The following is a 19867-nucleotide window of genomic DNA, read 5'->3' as shown; positions in this document are numbered from 1 at the left end:
GACTAGACTCTTGGTGACATCAGTGAAGGTCCCTGTGCCAGGGGTGGGACGACTTCTTGGGAAGGACTTCTCATTGCTCCCTACTTTTCTTTCTCATTAAAAGCGAGGCCTGGTGTGCTCAGTAATGCAGCAGCAGCCGGGCAAGGGGAGCCCCCGCCCACCATTGGGTCGGCTGAGTGCATTAAGGTTGGCACCGCCGGACTGGGAAGAGGACAAAATATGTCACTCGGTATTTTTCACTTAGCCTTCTGCTGTCAGCTTTTTCTGGCCTGTTCAGTACTGAGACTTGACAGAAATTTGATTTTCTGTCAAGGTAGGAATTTTAGAAGAGACAAAAGATGACCTAGGCATTTCTCATTTGATGAACGAGGGACTGAGTGGTGCCTTAGGAGGCTGAGATGAAAACCCCTCCATGGTAGGTAGAGTGCTGTCACCTCAGTATCCTTTTACTTTTGCTGTGGGTCCACAGATGATTGTAAGCAAATGCAACTTAAATACTTTTTAACAGGAATTAAAAGTTTGATGGTGGTGGAACTGATAAGAAAAATTCTGATAAAAATATTTCTGTTTGCAGGGTGCCTGGGTGGCTCAGTTGGTTAAGCGACTGCCTTCGGCTCAGGTCATGATCCTGGAGTCCCGGGATCGAGTCCCACATCGGGCTCCCTGCTCGGCAGGGAGTCTGCTTCTCCCTCTGACCCTCCTCCCCTCTCATGCTCTCTGTCTCTCATTCTCTCTCTCTCAAATAAATAAAAATCTTAAAAAAAAAAAAAAAAATTTCTGTTTGCAAACAAAGATTTCTTGTGACAATGCCAGAGATACTGTGAGGAGTAGTTAGCTCAGAATTTTTATTAGAATTGATGATAAGCAAGCATTTCGAGCCTTTTCTGGGATTAGTAACCAGTTGCCTATCTGTAAGACATAGTTTACTACTTGAAGTTCATATAGATTACTGAATGCCATTTTCAGAGTTTGAATTATTGTACTTTTTCTTTTTCTTAAAGATTTTATTTATTTGACAGAGAGACACAGCGAGAGAGGAAACACAAGCAGGGGGAGTGGGAGAGGGAGAAGCAGGCTTCCCACGAGCAGGGAGCCCCATGTGGGACTCGATCCCAGGACCCTGAGATCATGACCTGAGCCGAAGGCAGACGCTTAATTACTGAGCCACCCAGGCGCCCCCGAATTATTGTACTTTTAATGATAAAAATGAATTGTTAGGGCTTTCACATTAATTTTTACACTAAATGACTTTAATTCCAGGCACTTTGAATTTCTTTCAGATGTAGCTGGCAAATTATAAATACATTGTCATTCTGAACTCATTAAGTAGCTCCAGGTGCCAGTGTTCTTCCGGTTCTACAGAACCAAAATAAACTTTTGTAAACACACAGGAAAAGAAAACCCTTCACGGTTAATTCCTATCATTTTGCATTCTTGTAATCACGGGGAAAAACAGGCTTTCTTATTTCTTCATGAACCGTCTGAGACTTTCTCTACACCGGGGTTTGACACCTGGCTCTCATTCCTTGGGTCAGCAGTTTGTGCCTAATGATTTTCAGCTGTCAACTAATAGTTTTCTCTCTTGCCTTGTAGTCTAATTTCACTGCTGCTAAGCAGCCTCATGCTTTTTACCTCAATAAACCAGATGAGAGTCCAAATTCTTGGATGTCTGATTCAGGAACAGGTATGATACTTATTTTTTTATAACAACTTATCTGCATTTCTAATAGGAGGATGATTCTATATAGTGTATTGGAGCGGTTTCTGTAAATCTGTTATATGTTGTGTTGTTCCTCTGCTAAGTCTGACTTCTTTACTTGCATTAATTTGTTACACATTCTGTAAAGATAGATGGAAAAAATACTTTTACAGTTATTTCAAACAGTTGCAAAGTCATCTCAGCATTTTCCAGGTGCTCCAGAATGAATTAAGAAATTCAGACCCTTTTTGTGAACCATTCTTTACTCTCCATGGTAAGCTTATTTTAGTTTCAATGATGTACTGATTTTTCTCCCCCACAATCCCACATCCAGTTTGTCAGGATGAATTAGCATTGCAGGCTGAAAATTGCCAGAACTGAACCACCGTCATGCTCTCACCCTCAGAGAGCTCCCATCACCTGTCACCTGGGGTTCTGCAGCTTCCTACCCAGCCTCCCTGCCCTCTTCCTGGCACCCTTCCATCTGTTCTCAACACAGTAGCCTCTAGGATCCTTGTTAAAGCTAGGTCAGATCATGTGACTTCTCTGCTCAAAACCCTGCTGTGCTCTTTCCCTCAGAAGAGCAGCCAGTCTTTATAGGCACCCATAAGCCCAGCAAGATCTAGCCTTGCTCTGTTTGACCTCATTTTTTTTTTTAAGATTTTATTTATTTATTTGACAGAGAGAGGCACAGCGAGAGAAGGAACACAAGCAGTGGGAGAGGGAGAAGCAGGCTTCCCGCCGAGCAGGGAGCCCGATGCGGGGCTCGATCCCAGGACCCTGAGATCATGATCCGAGCCGAAGGCAGATGCCCAACGACTGAGCCACCTAGGTGCCCCTGACCTCATTTTCTGCTATTCCCTTTCTCTGCTTCAGCAGAGAGGCTGTTTGCTTAAATGTGCCAGATATGTTTTTTTTTTTTTAAGATTTTATTTATGGGGTGCCTGGGTGGCTCAGTCCTTAAGCGTCTGCCTTCGGCTCGGGTCATGGTCCCAGGGTCCTGGGATCGAGCCCCGCATCGGGCTCTCCGCTCCGCAGGAAGCCTGCTTCTCCCTCTCCCACTCCCCCTGCTTGTGTTCCCTCTCTGCCTGTCTCTCTGTCAAATAAAATCTTAAAAAAAAAGATTTTATTTATTTATTTGACCGAGAGAGACACAGCGAGAGAGGGAACACAAGCAGGGGGAGTGGGAGAGGGAGAAGCAGGCTTCCCGCTTAAAAAAAAAAGATTTTATTTATTTATTTGACAGAGAGAGACACAGCGAGAGGGAACACAAGCAGGGGGAGTGGGAGAGGGAGAAGTAGGCTTCCTGCGGAGCGGAGAGCCCGATGCGGGGCTCAATCCCAGGACCCCGGGACCATGATCTGAGCCGAAGGCAGACGCTTAACGACTGAGCCACCCAGGTGCCCCGATACGTTCTCCTTTTAGAGCTTTTGCTTTGCTGCTTCCTATATTTGAAATGTTCTCCCCACCTCTTATATAGGGGACCTCCCTCATACATGGCTAAAATGCTTTTACTCTATCTTGTTACCTTGCAGTGAGCCAATCTTGAGCACCCCTCCACACACACTGCATATTCCGTTTTACTGGATTTTTAAATCTTAACCATTAGGGTGCTTACCGCCTTCTAACCTACTGGGTATACCTTGTGATTTATTTACTGTTCACGTCTCACATTTCCTGCTCCCCAGCCTGGCACAGTAAACACTCAATATGTATTTGAACCATTGAATTCTTTATGTTGCTTTTTCTGTACTGCTCATAAAGAAATTGTCGTCTTTTAAGAGATATATTTTAGATTGCACTAGTTTATCTTGACTTTTTTTAAGTTTTATTTTTTTTTAATAATCTCTACACCCAACATGGAGTTGAACTCACAACCCTGAGATCAAAAGTCACATGCTCTATCGCCTGAGCCAGCCAGGCGCCCCATATCTTGCCTTTTAATAATATATTTCAGTTTTAAATATTTGGATCATTAAATTAGAACTCTTACATAGTAAGGCAATTAAGAGCATCTATGCCATCAAAATTCAACTTCCCATATAGACCTAAAACTAGTTACTTCCCATATTTAATTTTCTTTAAGTAGAAATAAGTTTTCCTAGAAAGCATTTTTATTCTCTTTCCTCAGTCTTCTCTTCTGTGTATTTGTGTGCGATAGGACTGACTTACTGGAAGCTGGAAGAGAAGGACATGTATCACTCTTTGCCTGAGACTTTAGAGAAGACGTTTGCACCGGCCTCCTCCACAGATACGTCCCCAAGCCAGGTAATTTTTTTTTTTTTTTTTAAGATTTTATTTATTTATTTGACAGAGAGAGAGACAGCAAGAGAGGGAACACAAGCAGGGGGGAGCGGGAGAGGGAGAAGCAGACTTCCTGCCGAGCAGGGAGCCCAATGTGGGGCTCGATCCCAGGACCCTGGGATCATGACCTGAGCCGAAGGCAGACGCTTAACCGACAGCCACCCAGGTGCCCCCAAGCCAGGTAATTTAAAGACACATTGTGTGTGAGTGTTTGCATTATACAATTGTAGTTAAGTGTGCCATTTCATTATGAATTTCGTGTTTTCCAATTTCTGATATACTAAAGAAAGCCTGAGCTTTAAATTATACTTGCTTTTAAATTGGGTCTCTCATTCATTGCCTTATGTGATCATAGGAAAGTTACTTAAGAGTAGAATTAAAAATGTCCAGTTAATGTGTTGTAAATTTAAATGAGATGATTTTGTGCGTACTGTTCTAACTATAGTAGGTCTGCAGACAACCACTTCTGCTGTTCTTACACCTGGTTTTGATTCTCCATCCTATTACGCCTTCCTGCTAATTCATTTGTACCATAATTTTGAGTATTTTAATTTTGTAGTAATTTTCTTTGAGCAAGAAATGTAAATATTTTCTTTGCTTCAGAACAACGAAATAAAACTGTCGAGCTTGTGTACGTCCATGTACATATCTCACTTCTGTCTTTTGGTCAGGTGGTGAGAAAGTAGTTTGGGGAAAAGGAGAGATTACAATGAAAGTAACCAGGAGAGCTGTAAGCCTGAGTGACCGGCATCAGAGGGGCAGAGGGCGAACAGTATACACATCAGAGTCCCACAATGGGGCAGAAACCAGCATTCCATCCTTCAGGAAAGGAGTGAAAAAGAGAGAAACACAGAGGAAGGCTGAGGAATGACACTGTGAGGCGCCAGAAGGCTCGGTGGGCTTTGTGATGACAGGGCTCACTGTGTGTATGACATTATCTGTACCAGCAGTAAATGAATACTGTATTTTGGTGATTCTAAATTACTGTCACCTTTAAGACTTCCTGTTTCATATTCTAACCCACCAAAAAGGACCAAGAGAGCACTGATACAGTAGAATTTATTTTTTATTCTTATTGAAAGAGCTGTAGACTAATTAAACATTGATTTTTATCAAAGAACTCTTATACACACTTAAAAAGGACAATATAAGTGAAATAAGTTTGTTAAAACTTCTTCACCTACAGAGGCTTACACTCTTTTCAACTCGGTGTTGGTTTCTGTGTTTTTCCACATACTGTTTTCCTTGAGCCGTCAAGAGCTTTGAGGATTTGGCATTCTTTAAAAAAGGAGGAAAGGCCTTGGTGCTGAGTTTTTACCTGGCTTAGTGGTTATGTAGAACCGGCCTGTGTTTGGCTCCCAGATGGGGGAACATTGCTAAACATATAGGATTCACCGTCCCTTAAATATTGGTTCTCGGGGTTCAGGTGTAGTCTCTAGGATTTTCTTCCAGACTGCTGACAGCTGTTTGGCCAATTTTGATGTCTGATAATTTGCTCATGAGTAGGCAATGACAGTTATGTCCCAATTGCTACTTGACTGGAAGCAGTGTAAGATGCCATTAATTACAAGAGGCATCCTCACTTCAGAGATGTTAAAATATAAAAAGAAATCATAGAAGTGGAAAATGTGAAAAATGGTTCCTTGTACTACCGTGAGCTCTAAATAGAGGAATTGCAACTGCTCACCCAAACCACCAGGCAGGGATTCCTCAGGCTCAAGGCCACATCTGGAGTGCTCTGCTTGTTATAGGCTAGAAGTCTTGAAAGGGCCTTTAAGTTGTTGGTATATAAAAAGTAAAATTCTACAGTAGAATTACAGAAATTATGGATTTTAAGGGTTTACATTCAACAAATTAATGCCTTTAATGCACACACAAAGGTTTTTTTTTTTTTAAGATTTTGTTTATTTGAGAGAGAGAGAGGGAGTCCGAGAGGCATGAGCAGGGAGAGGGGCAGAGGGAGAAGGACAGGCAGACTCCCCACTGAGCGGAGACCCTGGGGACCTCCCCCCACCCCCCCCACATGGGGCTCCATCCCAGGACCCTGAGATCATGAGCAGAGCTGAAGTCAGACGCTTAACGGACTGAGCCACCCCGGTGCCCCCATGCACACACAAAAAGTTTAATCATCTTATTCACAAGCTAGTTATAGGGTTTACTTAAAAATATTAATTCATGGTATTCTGCAGTCTGTGTAGGGTCTGGAAATTGGACACAAATTTAAAGCTACATGTGAATGTATTCTTTCAACGCTTTCAGTGTATCTCTTGCTGAATCTATAATCTCATTTAAGAGAATGTCCACAGTTTAAATTTGAGGCCCAGGGTTAAATGATCCACCGTCATGCCCTACAATAGATCCCACCTTGAAATAATTTAAGGCTGAGGTTTTAATGTTTGGAGCTTAGACCTCTTCGTAACATTTCCAGTGTGGCAGAGCACTGATTTCAAGCTGTAGAAATTAGGGTCATATCTTCTTATTTTATGAGTTTTTAAAAGGGGCTTATTTCCATAGGGTAACTTGTTTCTTAACCCTTTTTTTTTTTTTTTTGTCTGCCAACTCTTAAAAAAATTGGAAGGGGGTGCGCCTGGGTGGCTCAGTTGGTTGAGCGTCCAACTCTTGATGTCGGCTCAGGGTCCTGGGATTGAGCCCCATGTGGTGGGTGGGGCGGGGGTGTCCTTTGCTCAATGGGGAGTCTGCTTGAGGATTCTGTCTCTCTCTCCCCCTCTGCCCCTCCCCCTGCTTGTGTGCGTGTGCTCACTCCTCCCTCTAAAATAAATAAACCTTTAAAAAAAATAGGAAAATAACTATATAGATACCCCTATACCTGTCCTCTTGAGTCACATGATACTAATTTAGCCAGAAGTCTTCTCATCCTGCTTTGGTCATTCATGATGAAGTCTTTTCTTACCTCAAAACTTGATTTTTATCTTGAGTAGGGGGCACTACCAAAGTTTTTTATTCTTTAGACGTATTCTTAGGCTACTAAATAACTTAGGTTCAGATTATCACCTTAATATTTATTGTTAGGGGATATTAATTTTTTTCATTCTGAGGAAGACTCATAATTAACAGGTAATGACTTCTAAATTTGTTTTATAAGTCCGAAAGTCTAGAGTCTCAATTCATTTAAAATCTTCCAGAAATCTTTTTGTGGTGCTGTTGTTGATATCAGTAAACTTTTTTCATCGTTGATAATACTATTTAAATTTTGTTTCATATCTTTAAGTCTAATACTAGTAATGAGATGAAGCTACCATCACTGAAGGATATTTATCATAAAAAACAAAGGGAAAACAAGCAGTTACCTGAGAGGAATCTCACTTCTGCTTCCAACCCAAATCATCCACCAGAGGTAAATTGTCAACACTCTGCTGAGTGAAAATGAAAGATGCTTTATGGCTCTTAACTTTCATCTTAAGCTTTATTTTCCCTAGGAGATCTAAAGCCTACTCACTTAAAAACAATTTTCCCCAGGAGATCTAAAGCCTACTCACTTAAAAACAAACACTGAGTACTGAGGGCAAAACCTTACTGTTGTCTGTCTTATTTCTAGGTACTAACTCTAGATCCAACGTTACACATGAAGCCAAATCAGCAGATTTCAGGGATTCAACCACAAGGCTTTTTGAATGCCCTTGATGACAGAATATCCTTTTCACCAGACTCTGTTCTAGAACCTAGTATGTCTAGTCACTCTGACATAGACTCATTTTCACAAGCAAGTAATATCGCTTCTCAGTTATCTGGATTCCCAAAATATCCTTCAAATACAAAAGCTTCACCAGTGGACTCTTGGAAAAATCATGGATTCCAAAAAGAAAGTAGGACCAGTTCCACGTATCCTTCAGTTTATACTATTACTAGTAATGACATCTCGGTCAACACTATAGATGAAGAAAACGCTGTCATGGTAACCTCAGCCTCAGTCAGTCAGTCCCAGCTTCCAGGGACAGTCAACAGTGTCCCAGAATGCATTTCCTTGGCTTCCCTGGAAGATCCTGTGATATTGTCCAAGTATGTATTCAGTGCATGGCTTGTAATGTTAATTGATTTTGTATGACGTCTGCTTGAATGATGAAAATGATTTTTATTGACCTTCCCTAATGTATAAAATCTTAGAGATATAGCATTTTTAAGGTAGAACATCTAAAAATTAATCCACGTCTTTCATTTTTTGCTTAATTAGTTGTCAACGTGTGTATTAATCTATTATGTTTTATGTGGGTGCGCAGAGGAGAAAGGCTGTACTTTTGCTTACGAGAGATTATGTTCTTGGTTTCTCTTGTGGGATAGAGAGTGAGTAAATGCTCTCCTAAAAAATTTTTTTGCCCTCAACAACAGAATTAGGCAGAACCTGAAGGAAAAGCATGCTCGACACATAGCGGATCTTCGAGCTTATTATGAATCAGAAATAAATAGTTTGAAACAGAAACTGGAGGCAAAGGAAATTTCTGCAGTTGAAGATTGGAAGAAAACCAACCAAATTCTTGTAGACAGGTAAAATTTCTAATTCAACTATAAAGTTAGTGTTTCTCCAACTTGGATATGTTATTTTTTCCAAGTATACTATATTGTGATAAAAGAGTTTGAAAACATGTTTTAGATTTGAAAATTTTAACAGATATATTTGCCTAAGTATTTTTATAGGTTTGAACCAACCTTATATAGCAAACTGGTAGCTGACATGAGGGCATTTGTTTCATACAGATAAAATACTGAAATAGTTGAGCAGATTTTGTATATTTAAAGGAATGTCATTTATGGGTGGATTAGAACTGTGGATGGATTTCCTAAGAAATCTCTGACTAACGTCCTTGAGCAGTTCTCAATCTTTTCTTAAACCCAGATTTCACATAACTTAATCCAGACACTCATGAACCTGTGGAAGCAATTATCCTGCTGAAAAAAGAAACCAACATGGAATCACAGGGGACAATTACGTTAAGGATAGCCGAATACCTGTTTTAGAGAGAGAATCATTAACAAAATTCGATGCTCTAACTGTAATAACAGCGTATTTGCTACATATTTTACATTTAAATGGGACTTAAACAGATTGAAAACTGCTGAGGTTGATATAGCAGCAAACAATTGTTCTCTAAGGCAGACAAAGACAAAGCCCCTTGAGAAAAGATTAGGAGGGAACTGAAATCATCTGGTCCAGTTAATAGTTTTAACTTGCAGAATTCTAGGTAAACTAGCCTTTATACTAGCTTGCTGTTGCTGTGGTAGTTAACAGGCTGTCTTATTCCTGGGAGTTACCGCAGCTTCCATTTGCTGCTGGGGGTGGGCCTGGGACTGGGGGTGCACTGGTAAAGAGCAGTAGTTTGAAAAAAGCCAGAAAGAAGCCAGGTTTAGGTTTTCTAGGATAAAAGGAAAAGAGTAGCTGGCAGGCTAGGGGAAGTCGGTTCTTGTTTTTTTTGTTGTTTTTAAGAAGGTAAAGAGGACTACAGGTACTTCCTGTGGAAAACGGAAGTGTGAAAGCAGCCCCCCAGTAGGCCTCCTTAGGTTAACGATAGGCTGCCGGAGAAGGCGCCTAGGACAGGATAGCTGAGGAAAGCACTTTTTTTGTCCGGAGGCTGCTAGAGCGGTGAGGTGGTGTAGGCGGGACGAATTGGAAGGCAGGATCGAAGGCGACAGCAGCAGGAGGGGCGCGGAAGGCCGGGTATGGAGAGCCGTCACCCGGGACTGGAGAAATGATTGACCTAAGACAAAGCCAATTTTAACTTTTCAGCATACACATCAGGTTTTTTCAGACTTAAAATTGCAAGTGGGAGAATCCCCCTGGTACTGCAAATGGGGCCACTGACACATTGTGGGCCAGCTGTGGTCTCAGATTGTTCTGTCACATGGTCTCCTACCACAATTGGTATGGTGGTTAAAATAGAAAATTATAGTTAACATACCTGCACTTGACTCTTTGGTGCTCTTTCTTTCAAGAACAGTTTTTTTTTTTTTTTTTAAGATTTTATTTATTTATTTGACAGAGAGAGACACAGTGAGAGAGGGAACACAAGCAGGGGGAGTGGGAGAGGGAGAAGCAGGCTTCCCGCGGAGCAGGGAACCCGATGCGGGGCTTGATCCCAGGACCCCGGGATCATGACCTGAGCTGAAGGCAGACGCTTAATGAGTGAGCCACCCAGGCGCCCTCTTTCAGGAGCAGTTTTATCAGTATTTGATTTCTGCAGGGCATTAATGCACAGTGGTTAGGAGCGTGAACTCTGGAGTCACACTGACAGGTTTCAAATCCCAGTGATTGCTTACAATCCAGGAGGAATTCAGCTTCTCTGTTTTCTCATCTGTAAAATGATAGCAGTCCTAACTCATAGGATGAATGTAAAGTGCTTAACATAGACTTGGCATGTAATCAGTGCCAAATAGATATTAGCTTTTATTCACAATTCATTAACACCGAGTCAAAATGATAACAGAATCCTAATGTGTATTTTGTGATTTTGAGGTTCTGTGATGATTGACTTTACGAAGGTCTTTAATTATAAGAATAATACATTCATGCTAATTTGAAAAAGTACAGAGGGATGCAATATGAAAGGTCTCCCTACCCAACCTCTATGCTTACATTCCAAACTTAAGTTTTATATCTTAGAAATCATAATGCACAGATGTATATATAGGTTTTTTTTGTAACAAAGATCAAGCTATTTTATGCAGTCTTCTGTATCCTGTATTTTTAAATATAATTTTTTAAAAGATATTATTTATTTGACAGAGAGAGAGAACGAGCACAAGCAGGGGGAGCGGCAGGCAGAGGGAGAGGGAGAAGCAGGCTCCCTGTGGAGCAGGGAGCCCGATGTAGGGCTCGATTACAGGACCCCGGGATAATGACCTGAGCCAAAGGCAGATGCTTAACTGACTGTGCCACCCAGGTGCCCCAAGAACTTTTTCATTTTGCAAACCTGACCCCTGTTCCCATTAAGCAACAACTCTCCAGCCTTTGGCACCCAGCATCCTACTTCCTATGAATTTGACACCTCATGTGAACTTGGGTACCTTGTATAAGTAGAATCATACTTGTCCTTTTGTGTCTGGCCTGTTTCACTTAGCATAATGCCCTCAAGGTTCATCCATGTTATAGCAGGTGTTAGAATTTCATCCCTTTTTTTTTTTTTTGAAGGAGAGAGAGAATCTCTTTTTTTTTTTTTTTTTAGATTTTATTTATTTATTTGAGAGAGAGAGAATGAGAGACAGCATGAGAGGGAGGAGGGTCAGAGGGAGAAGCAGACCCCCCGCTGAGCAGGGAGCCCGACGCGGGACTCGATCCAGGGACTCCAGGATCATGACCTGAGCCGAAGGCAGTCGCCCAACCAACTGAGCCACCCAGGCGCCCGGAGAGAGAGAATCTCAAGCAGGCTCTATGCCCAGCACAGAGCCCGATGAGGGGCTTGATCTCACCAATCTGAATCATGACCTGAGCTGAAATCAAAAGTCTATGCTTAACCAACTGAGCCACCCAAGCACCCCTAGAATTTCATCCTTTTTAGGGCTGAGTACTACTCCATTGGATGGATAAACCACACTTTGATTATCCATTCATCCTTCTGGACACTTGAGTTGCTTCCATCTTTCGGCTTGTGTGCATTTTGCTTTTGTGAACATGGGTATACAAATGTCTGTTCAGGGAGCCTGGGTGGCTCAGTTGGTTAAGCAACTGCCTTCGGCTCAGGTCATGATCCTGGAGTCCCTGGATCGAGTCCCGCATCGGGCTCCCTGCTCAGTGGGAAGTCTGCTTCTCCCTCTGACCCTCTTCCCTCTCATCCTCTCTCTCATTCTCTCTCTCAAATAAATAAAATCTTTAATAAAAAAAAAAAAAACAAAAAACAAATGTCTGTTCATATTTTAGCTTTTCTTTTTTTTTTTTAAAGATTTTATTTATTTATTTGAGAGAGAGAGAATGAGAGACAGAGAGCATGAGAGGGAGGAGGGTCAGAGGGAGAAGCAGACTTCCCACTGAGCAGGGAGCCCGATGCGGGACTCGATCCAGGGACTCCAGGATCATGACCTGAGCCGAAGGCAGTTGCTTAACCAACTGAGCCACCCAGGCGCCCCATATTTTAGCTTTTTTCACTTAACTATTAGGGATATTTTCATATTGTTATTTTCTCTGGAAAATAGTATCATCAATTTTATTGGGATGTATTTATTAAAATGACATCCTTAGTGTTCACTAACATTGGAGAATTTGTTTATATATTAGAGAATGAGATTTATAGCATGCTTTTAAGGGAAAGGATTTTATCTTCTAATTTTTTTGTTTCAATTTATGGTTTTTAGATGTGGCCATTTAGATAGTGCTCTGAATGAAGCTACCAGTCGTGTGAGAACACTTGAAAATAAGAATAACTTACTGGAAATAGAAGTCGTAAGTACTCTTTTGTTGTTTAGTGGCTTAGTGTTAAAAACTTAAACCTTTTTGTTAACTGAACTTTAGAGACAAATTAATAGTTTTATAAAAACATTGGCTATGTGTTTTGGGTTTTTTTTTGTTAGGATGTCTTATTTATATTTTGAAAGCTACTGGCTTCCTATGCTAGGATAAACTTTTACACTTTAAAATTTTCATTTTTTTATTGGGATATAATTTACATATCATAAAACTCTTTGGAAGTGTATAATTCTGTGGTTTTTAGTATATTTGCAAACTTCTGCAACCGTCACCACAGTTAGTTTTAGAGTATTTTCTCACTGAGAGAAACCCTGAATCCCTTAGCCGTCAGTCTTTCCCTCCTAACTCCAAAACTCCTTCTCCCCAGCCCCTAGTAACCACTACTCTTTTTTCTGTTCTTTGGGTTTGCCTATTCTGGACATTGGTGTAAATGGAATCATATATATGACCTTTTGTGTCTGGCTTCCTTCACTTAGCATGATGTTTTCAAGGTTTATCCATGTTGTAGCATGAATTGGTATTTCATTATTTTTATGGCTAAGTAACATTCGTTGTAGGGATAGACCATATTTATCCATTCATCAGGTGATGGATGTTTTGGTTTTCATTTTTTGGACGTTATGAATGACAGTGCTATGAATATTTGTATACAAGATTTTATGTGGATGTATGTTTTTAATTTTCTTGGATGTATAACTGGAATGCATAAACTTAAAAAAAATTTTTTTTCATTCATTACGAAGTTTTATTCTTCTACATGTAACTTTATAAGTAACGTTTCAGTGGAAGATGAAGTTATGTTTTGTGCACTGTTTCTTTGTCTTTCTTTGATGTGTTTTTAGTTGTCTTTGTCTCCTAAACTAGAAGCTTCTTGAGGTCAGGGACTTACCTTTCTTGCTAATCTTATATTTCTGGCACTGTATTGCCTGGCACCTAGTGGATATTTAAGAAATGATTATTGAATGAATACTAACATGTCAGTTGTGTTTTGAATTTTTTATTTTCTTAGTGAGAAAATAGGGTAAGAAATGCTTTATTATTCTCTAAATATTAACATGAGGCAACAGATTCCAGCTGTGCTTTCAGAATAATTTTCCTGATAGCCATGGTTATTTTTTTCATTAAAGTGACCTACAAGTGAGTCCAGCATTATAATGCCTCAAACAGTGGTTTTGTGTCTATATTTCATGATAATCTCATGAAGATTTTTTTTTTTTTAATGAAGCTGGTTTAAAAAAAAAATTATTTATTTTAAAGATTTTGTTTTTAAGTAAACTCTATACCCAATGTGGGGCTCGAACTTACAACCCCAGGATCAAGAGTTGCATGCCTACTGCCTGAGCCAGCCAGGAGCCCCTGAAGTTGTTATTTTAGTAGAGTAATCCTTTTTAGTCTCCATCCCAAGACATAACAAAATATTAAATTTGTGATTCCCATTTGTAGGTTTTACTACTTTTCTTTTATAGTTTAATGCCCACAATTTGTTAAGTGCTATTGAAACATCTATTTTTTTAAATTAAAAACAATTTATTATCTTTGTTTTTATTTTGTAGAGTGATTTCAGAGAACGCTTCAATGCAGCCAGCAGTGCTTCCAAAATTTTGCAGGAACGGATTGAGGAAATGAGAATAAGTAATAAAGAAAAAGACAATACCATCATTCGACTAAAATCTCGACTGCAGGATTTAGAAGAAGCATTTGAGAATGCTTACAAACTCTCAGATGATAAAGAAGCGAGACTGAAACAAGAAAACAAAATGTTTCAAGATGTAAGTGACAAATAATGGAAACTTAATGGCAGGGTAGGCTAAAAGTAATTTTACATTACAGGCAATTATGACTTTTTCTAAGTTTATTTTTGTGTTATGTAACTTTGCTGTAGCTGGAAATAATATACCCTCCTAATTGAGTCAGTTGGGTCTTATCTAATGAAGCAGGAAGTCAACTTGAAGCTGTGGTGTCACTCCCACGCCTTTTTGCCTCTAGCAGGTCAACTTTTGAGCTATCTTAAATCAACATCTGTGTGACTGGATGGGTAAAATGAACAAGATTTAGAATAGGTTTGATTGAATATTTTCACTTTGCTATAATGTCACTTAAAATTTGGATTTGTAGGGGCGCCTGGGTGGCTCAGTCGTTAAGCGTCTGCCTTCGGCTCAGGTCATGATCCCAGGGTCCTGGGATCGAGTCCCACATCGGGCTCCCTGCTCCGTGGGAAGCCTGTTTCTCCCTCTCCCACTCCCCCTACTTGTGTTACCTCTCTCACTGTGTCTCTCTCTGTCAAATAAATAAAATCTTTAAAAAAAAAAAATTGGATTTGTATAACATTGAGACTGCATTGGGTTTGGGGTTGTATATCTTTTTTCTCAGGTTTTTCTTGATATCCTCTGTTATCGTACATAAAAAAATCTGCAAGTATTTCAGCTGTTGAATTTTCTTCCCGATAGCTCTAGATTATTGTTGCTTTGATTTTATTGTTGTTGCTTTGATTTTTTACATTTATTTTTTTGAAGGTAATACATGTAAATGGTTTAAATAGGCAAATCTCAAATGAAAAATGGCAGTCTTTTCCACCTCCCTGCTACCTTGGTGTCCCCTACCTTAGAAGCCCTTACTGTCAGCTCTTTTAGCGGTTTCTTCTAGCATTTTTCTCCATGTTTCTATGTAACAAACTGATATTGTTCTTTCTTTTTCCCCCCATCAATTTTAGACATTATATATTGACTTCCTTCTGTGCAAGGACGGTCACAGTTTAGCTTTTTTACACCATTTGCTCCCAATGCAAATACTTCTTTCTCCTTTCAATGTGATTAATATATTAAATTGATTTTAAGAAGCTATTCTTTTACATTTTAACAACTCTGAGAAATTGGTGTACATCTTTACGCCATGGTGTTATTTAATTGGCAGCATTTCTTTCCCCTTTTAGTAGTAAGTAATAGTAAATAAAGTAATGGTATGATTTCTATTCAGTGATGTCTCAGATTTAAAACAAGATGGATTATCATTTCCAGTTAAATCATTATTCAGTATGTCTTATTGTCTGTGTAAATATTGTTCAGAGCTAAGCTGCAGTGTACAGTGATTACATTTCCTTTCTCTAACAACTTAGATGTTTCCTGGAATTGGTAATTGCCTTTTTTTTTTAACTGCTTAGTATCCTCTGTTTAGCACTTACTCCCACCTCCAGATACTTTTGCTTCATTGTGAGCTGGTTGCTCTTGAGTTCAGATACACAGATGCCTAGGACTTGACTTCACCATCATCCTGGGGACGGTCTTTGCTTGATCCTGTATTAGATCTCTCTCTCTCTCTTTTTTTTTTATGATTTTTATTTATTTTAGAGAGGGAGAGAGTGGGGGGAGGAGCAGAGGGAGAGGGACCAGCAGACTGTGCTCTGAGTGCAGAGCGCATTGAGGGGCTTGATCCCAAGACCCTGAGATCATAACCTGAGTCAAAATCATGAGTTGGACGCTCAGCCGACTGAGCCACCCAGGCGCCCCATGGATCTCTTGTGTGCATCCTGTGTCTTCTTTCTTGGTTTAATTCTCTGTTTTGCTAGAGTATATCTCTAGAAATACATGGGAGAATGTATGAAAAATAATACATGGGAGATGAATTCTGAAGCCTTCTATATCTGAAAGCATTTATAGTTTGCAGTCACACTTTTAAAAAAGCACTTTATTTTTTAGAGCAGTTTTGGATTTATAGAAAACTTGAGAACAAAGTGCAGTGTTCCCACATACCCTCTACAGGTTCACCTGTTGTTAATGTCTTATATTAGTATGGTATGTTTGTAACAATTAATGAGCCAATATTGATACATAATTATTAAGTAAACTATTAAGTAAATTCTATAGCTTATTTAGATTCCCTTTGTTTTTACCTAATGTTCTTTTTCTGTTCCAGGATCCTGTATTACATTTAAGTTCATGTCTCCTTAGGCTCCTTTTGGCTATGACAGTTTCTCAGACTTTCCTTGTTTTGATGACCTGGACAGTTTTGAGGAGGACTAATCAGGGATTTTGTTGGATGTCCTTGGGATTTGTCTGATGTTTTTCTCATGCTTAGACTGTAGTTATGGGATATTGGGAGGAAAACCACAGAGGTAAAGTACCATTTTCAGCACATCATATCAACAAGCCCTATGTTTTTTAATTTCCTTATTGTCAGTACTAAGTTTCGGGAGAGAGTGGATATAAATACTCTGTTCAGTATGTCGTATTTGATTAGAACTTCACAAGATTTTAGTTACTACTGTTCTTATTCATGTATATTAACAGTATAATTTTTGTGTGTGAATACATGATGAGATCCTGATTTTTAAGACTTTTGGTATGTTTTACTTTTTTTTTTTTTAAAGATTTTATTTGAGAGAGAGCGATTATAAGCAGAGTGAGGGGCAGAGGGACTAAGCAGACTCCCTGCTGAGCGAGGAGTCCCACATAGGTCTCCATCCCAGGACCCTGAGATCATGACCTGAGAAGTCAGACGCTTAACTTACTTAGCCATCCAGGTGCTCCTTGTATGTCTATTTTGACCTAATGCCAGAATTATAGATAGTTGCAAAAATTGTATAAAAACTTTCCATATACCTTTCTTTTTTTTGTTTTTACGATTTTATTTATTTGAGACAGCAGAGAGAGAGAGAGAGAGATGGAGCACAAGCTGGGGGGAGCAGCACAGGGAGAGGGAAAAACACACTACCCTCTGAGCAGGGAGCCCAACGTGGGGCTCGATCCCAGGACCCTGGGCTCATGACCTGAGCCAAAGGCAGATGCTTAACCGACTGAGCCACCCAGGCGCCCCACCATATACCTTTCATCTTGATTCTAAGTCTTTTTTTTTTTTTTTTTTTAAGAATTTATTAGAGAGCATGAGTGGGGGGAGGGGCAGGGGGAGAGGGACAAGCAGACTCCCACTAAGCGGGGAGCCTGATGCTGGGCTCTATCCCAGGACCCTGAGATCATGACCTGAGCCGAAGTCAGATGCTTAACTGACTGAGCCACCCAGGCACCTCATGATTCGAAGTCTTAAACATTTAAAACAGTATATGCTTCATCATTCTTTCGGTGGTTCCATGTGGCTGTGGCTGCCCTATTGGGCAGGGCAGATATAGAGAACACTTCCAGCTTTGCAGAAAGTTCTGTTGGACGACACAGTTACAGAATATTCTTCAGTTTGGGTCTGTGTTTTGCATAGTTAGATTCAGGTTGTTAGAATGAATGCACAGGAATACCGCAGAAGGAAGCTGAGCCCTTCTTAGCACATCCTAGCAGGAGGCACATGTTGACGTTGTGGTATTAACTCTGATCTCTTGGTTAAGGTGGTGTTTGCCAGGTGTCTCCACTGTAAAGTTCTATCTCCCCATTTGGAATTAAAAAGTATTAGGCGATATATATATATGTGTGTGTACGTGTATATATATACATATACACATTTTTTATTTAATTAGCATATAATGTATTATTGGTTTCAGAAGTATTTGTATATCATTTTGGACAAATTTCTTTCAAGCCCTTTGTTCATTTTTTAATTGGGTTATTTATTTTTATTTTTTTATTTAAATTCAGTTAACATATAATGTTTTACTGGTTTCAGAGATAGAGATCAGTGATTCATCAGTCTTAATATAATACCCAGAGCTCATTATATCACATGCCCTCCTTAATGTTCATCACCCAGTTACCCCATTTCCCCCTCCACCCCCAGCAACCCTCAGTTTGTTTCCTATGATTAAGAGTCTCTTATGGTTTGTCTTCCTCTCTGGTTTTGTCTTGTTTTATTTTTTCCTCTCTTCCCCTATGATTCTCTGTTTTGTTTATTAACTTCCACATAGGAGTGAGATCATATGATAATTGTCATTCTCTGATTGACTTCTTTTGCTTAGCATAATACCCTCTAGTTCCATCCAGATTGTGGCAAATGGCAAGATTTCTTTTTTTGATGGCTGCATAATACTCCATGGTGTATATTGTGTGTATATATATATATATATATATATAACACATGTTCTTTATCCATTCATCTATTGATGGACATCTGGGCTCTTTCAGTAGTTTGTCTATTGTGGACATTGCTGCTGTAAACATTGGGGTGCAGGTGCCCCTTCGGATCACTACATTTGTATCTTTTGGGTAAATACCCAGTAGTGCAATTGCTGGGTCATAGGGTAGCTCTATTTTCAACTTTTTGAGGAACCTCCATACTATTTTCCAGAGTGGCTGCACCAGCTTGCATTCCCACCAACAGTGTAGGAGGGTTCTATTAGGGGATATTTTAAGACTTTGTAAATCACCTTTTTCTCATCAAACTTTTACCCACTAGCTTTAGCATCCACTGAGGAGTCCTTCCTGAAACAAGTAATTACTGTTGTGGTTGCCAAATGGTGGTTCTTCTATTACTCCTCTACATTTTACTGAAAGGAGGAGCTCTCCGCTCTCTGTTATTTATATTAGTGTGGATTCGTGAATTCTTATTTTGTTCAGTGAGTTACAGTTCTTTTTTGTTGTTGTTATAGTTATAATTTTGATGCTTGCATTGTCCTAGTTTTGGCCATTAGGATAAGTGTCAGGCTGGCTGACTCCTGTGTCCTTTGGACATGTTCGTGTCATTCTTTGAGCATTATCCAGCGAGATATTCCAGGCTCATCTTGTACTTTCCCAGTCCCAGCCCTAACCAATCATTTTTCCATGGAGCCCTGGTTCCTTTAGGTGGAAAATGCTATTTAGAAATGAAGGTCTAGGGGTGCCTGGGTGGCTCAGACGGTTCAGCGTCTGCCTTCGGCTCAGGTCATGGTCCCGGGGTCCTGGGATCGAGCCCCACATCTTGCTCCCTGTTGAGCGGGTATCCTGCTTCTCCCTCTCCCTTTGCCTGCCGCTCCCCCTGCTTGTGCTCTCTCTCTGTGTCAAATAAAAAATAAAAAATCTTTAAAAAAAAAGAAATGAAGATCTAACACTAGGTATGTTCACTGCTACTGGGATGCCATCGTTTTTCATCAACTCACCGCGGTTATGTTGGAGTAACATGAAACAGCACGGGATCATTGGAATGTTGTTTTGAGCTGAAATTATATGAATGTTGCCAGTGATAACACTGTCTTCCTTTGCATTTATCATGTCAAATATTTTAAGCATAGGGAAAAGTATACAGAGTGATATATAGAACATCCATATACCAGCCGTCCGTAAATATAATTGAAATACTCTCTTCTAGTCCTTTCTCTCCTACCTGCTGTGCTGCATATGCTCTTGGTTTTCCCCTTGCATTTCTACTTTTGCTTCATATGCATGTGTCTGTAAACAATATATAGTAATGTTTGATGTGTCCTTAAACTGTATATGAATTGTATTGTACCACATATACTTTCCTGCAACCTTTTTTTTTTTTTTTTTTAAGTAGGTTCCACGCCCAAAATGGGGCTTGAACTCATGACCCCAAGATAAAGAGTCACAGGC

General features: G+C 39.9%; 1 protein-coding gene across 1 annotated transcript in view; it reads left to right on the top strand.

Annotated features, from left to right (window-relative positions):
• The window catches only part of MPHOSPH9 (M-phase phosphoprotein 9), a 57648-nt gene that overhangs the window by 13006 nt on the left and 24775 nt on the right, over positions 1-19867 (top strand). The window contains exons 6-12 of the mRNA XM_021698555.2: positions 1594-1684; positions 3861-3967; positions 7233-7358; positions 7560-8020; positions 8348-8503; positions 12299-12386; positions 13964-14179. Coding sequence (XP_021554230.1) covers positions 1594-1684; positions 3861-3967; positions 7233-7358; positions 7560-8020; positions 8348-8503; positions 12299-12386; positions 13964-14179 — 1245 coding nt within the window. The remainder of the gene's footprint in view (positions 1-1593; positions 1685-3860; positions 3968-7232; positions 7359-7559; positions 8021-8347; positions 8504-12298; positions 12387-13963; positions 14180-19867) is intronic.

The sequence above is a fragment of the Neomonachus schauinslandi genome, chromosome 14 (assembly GCF_002201575.2).
Source record: "Neomonachus schauinslandi chromosome 14, ASM220157v2, whole genome shotgun sequence".
Taxonomy (NCBI): domain Eukaryota; kingdom Metazoa; phylum Chordata; class Mammalia; order Carnivora; family Phocidae; genus Neomonachus; species Neomonachus schauinslandi.
The sequence above is the reverse complement of the archived record's forward strand: the minus strand, read 5'-3'. Positions and strand labels throughout refer to the sequence as shown.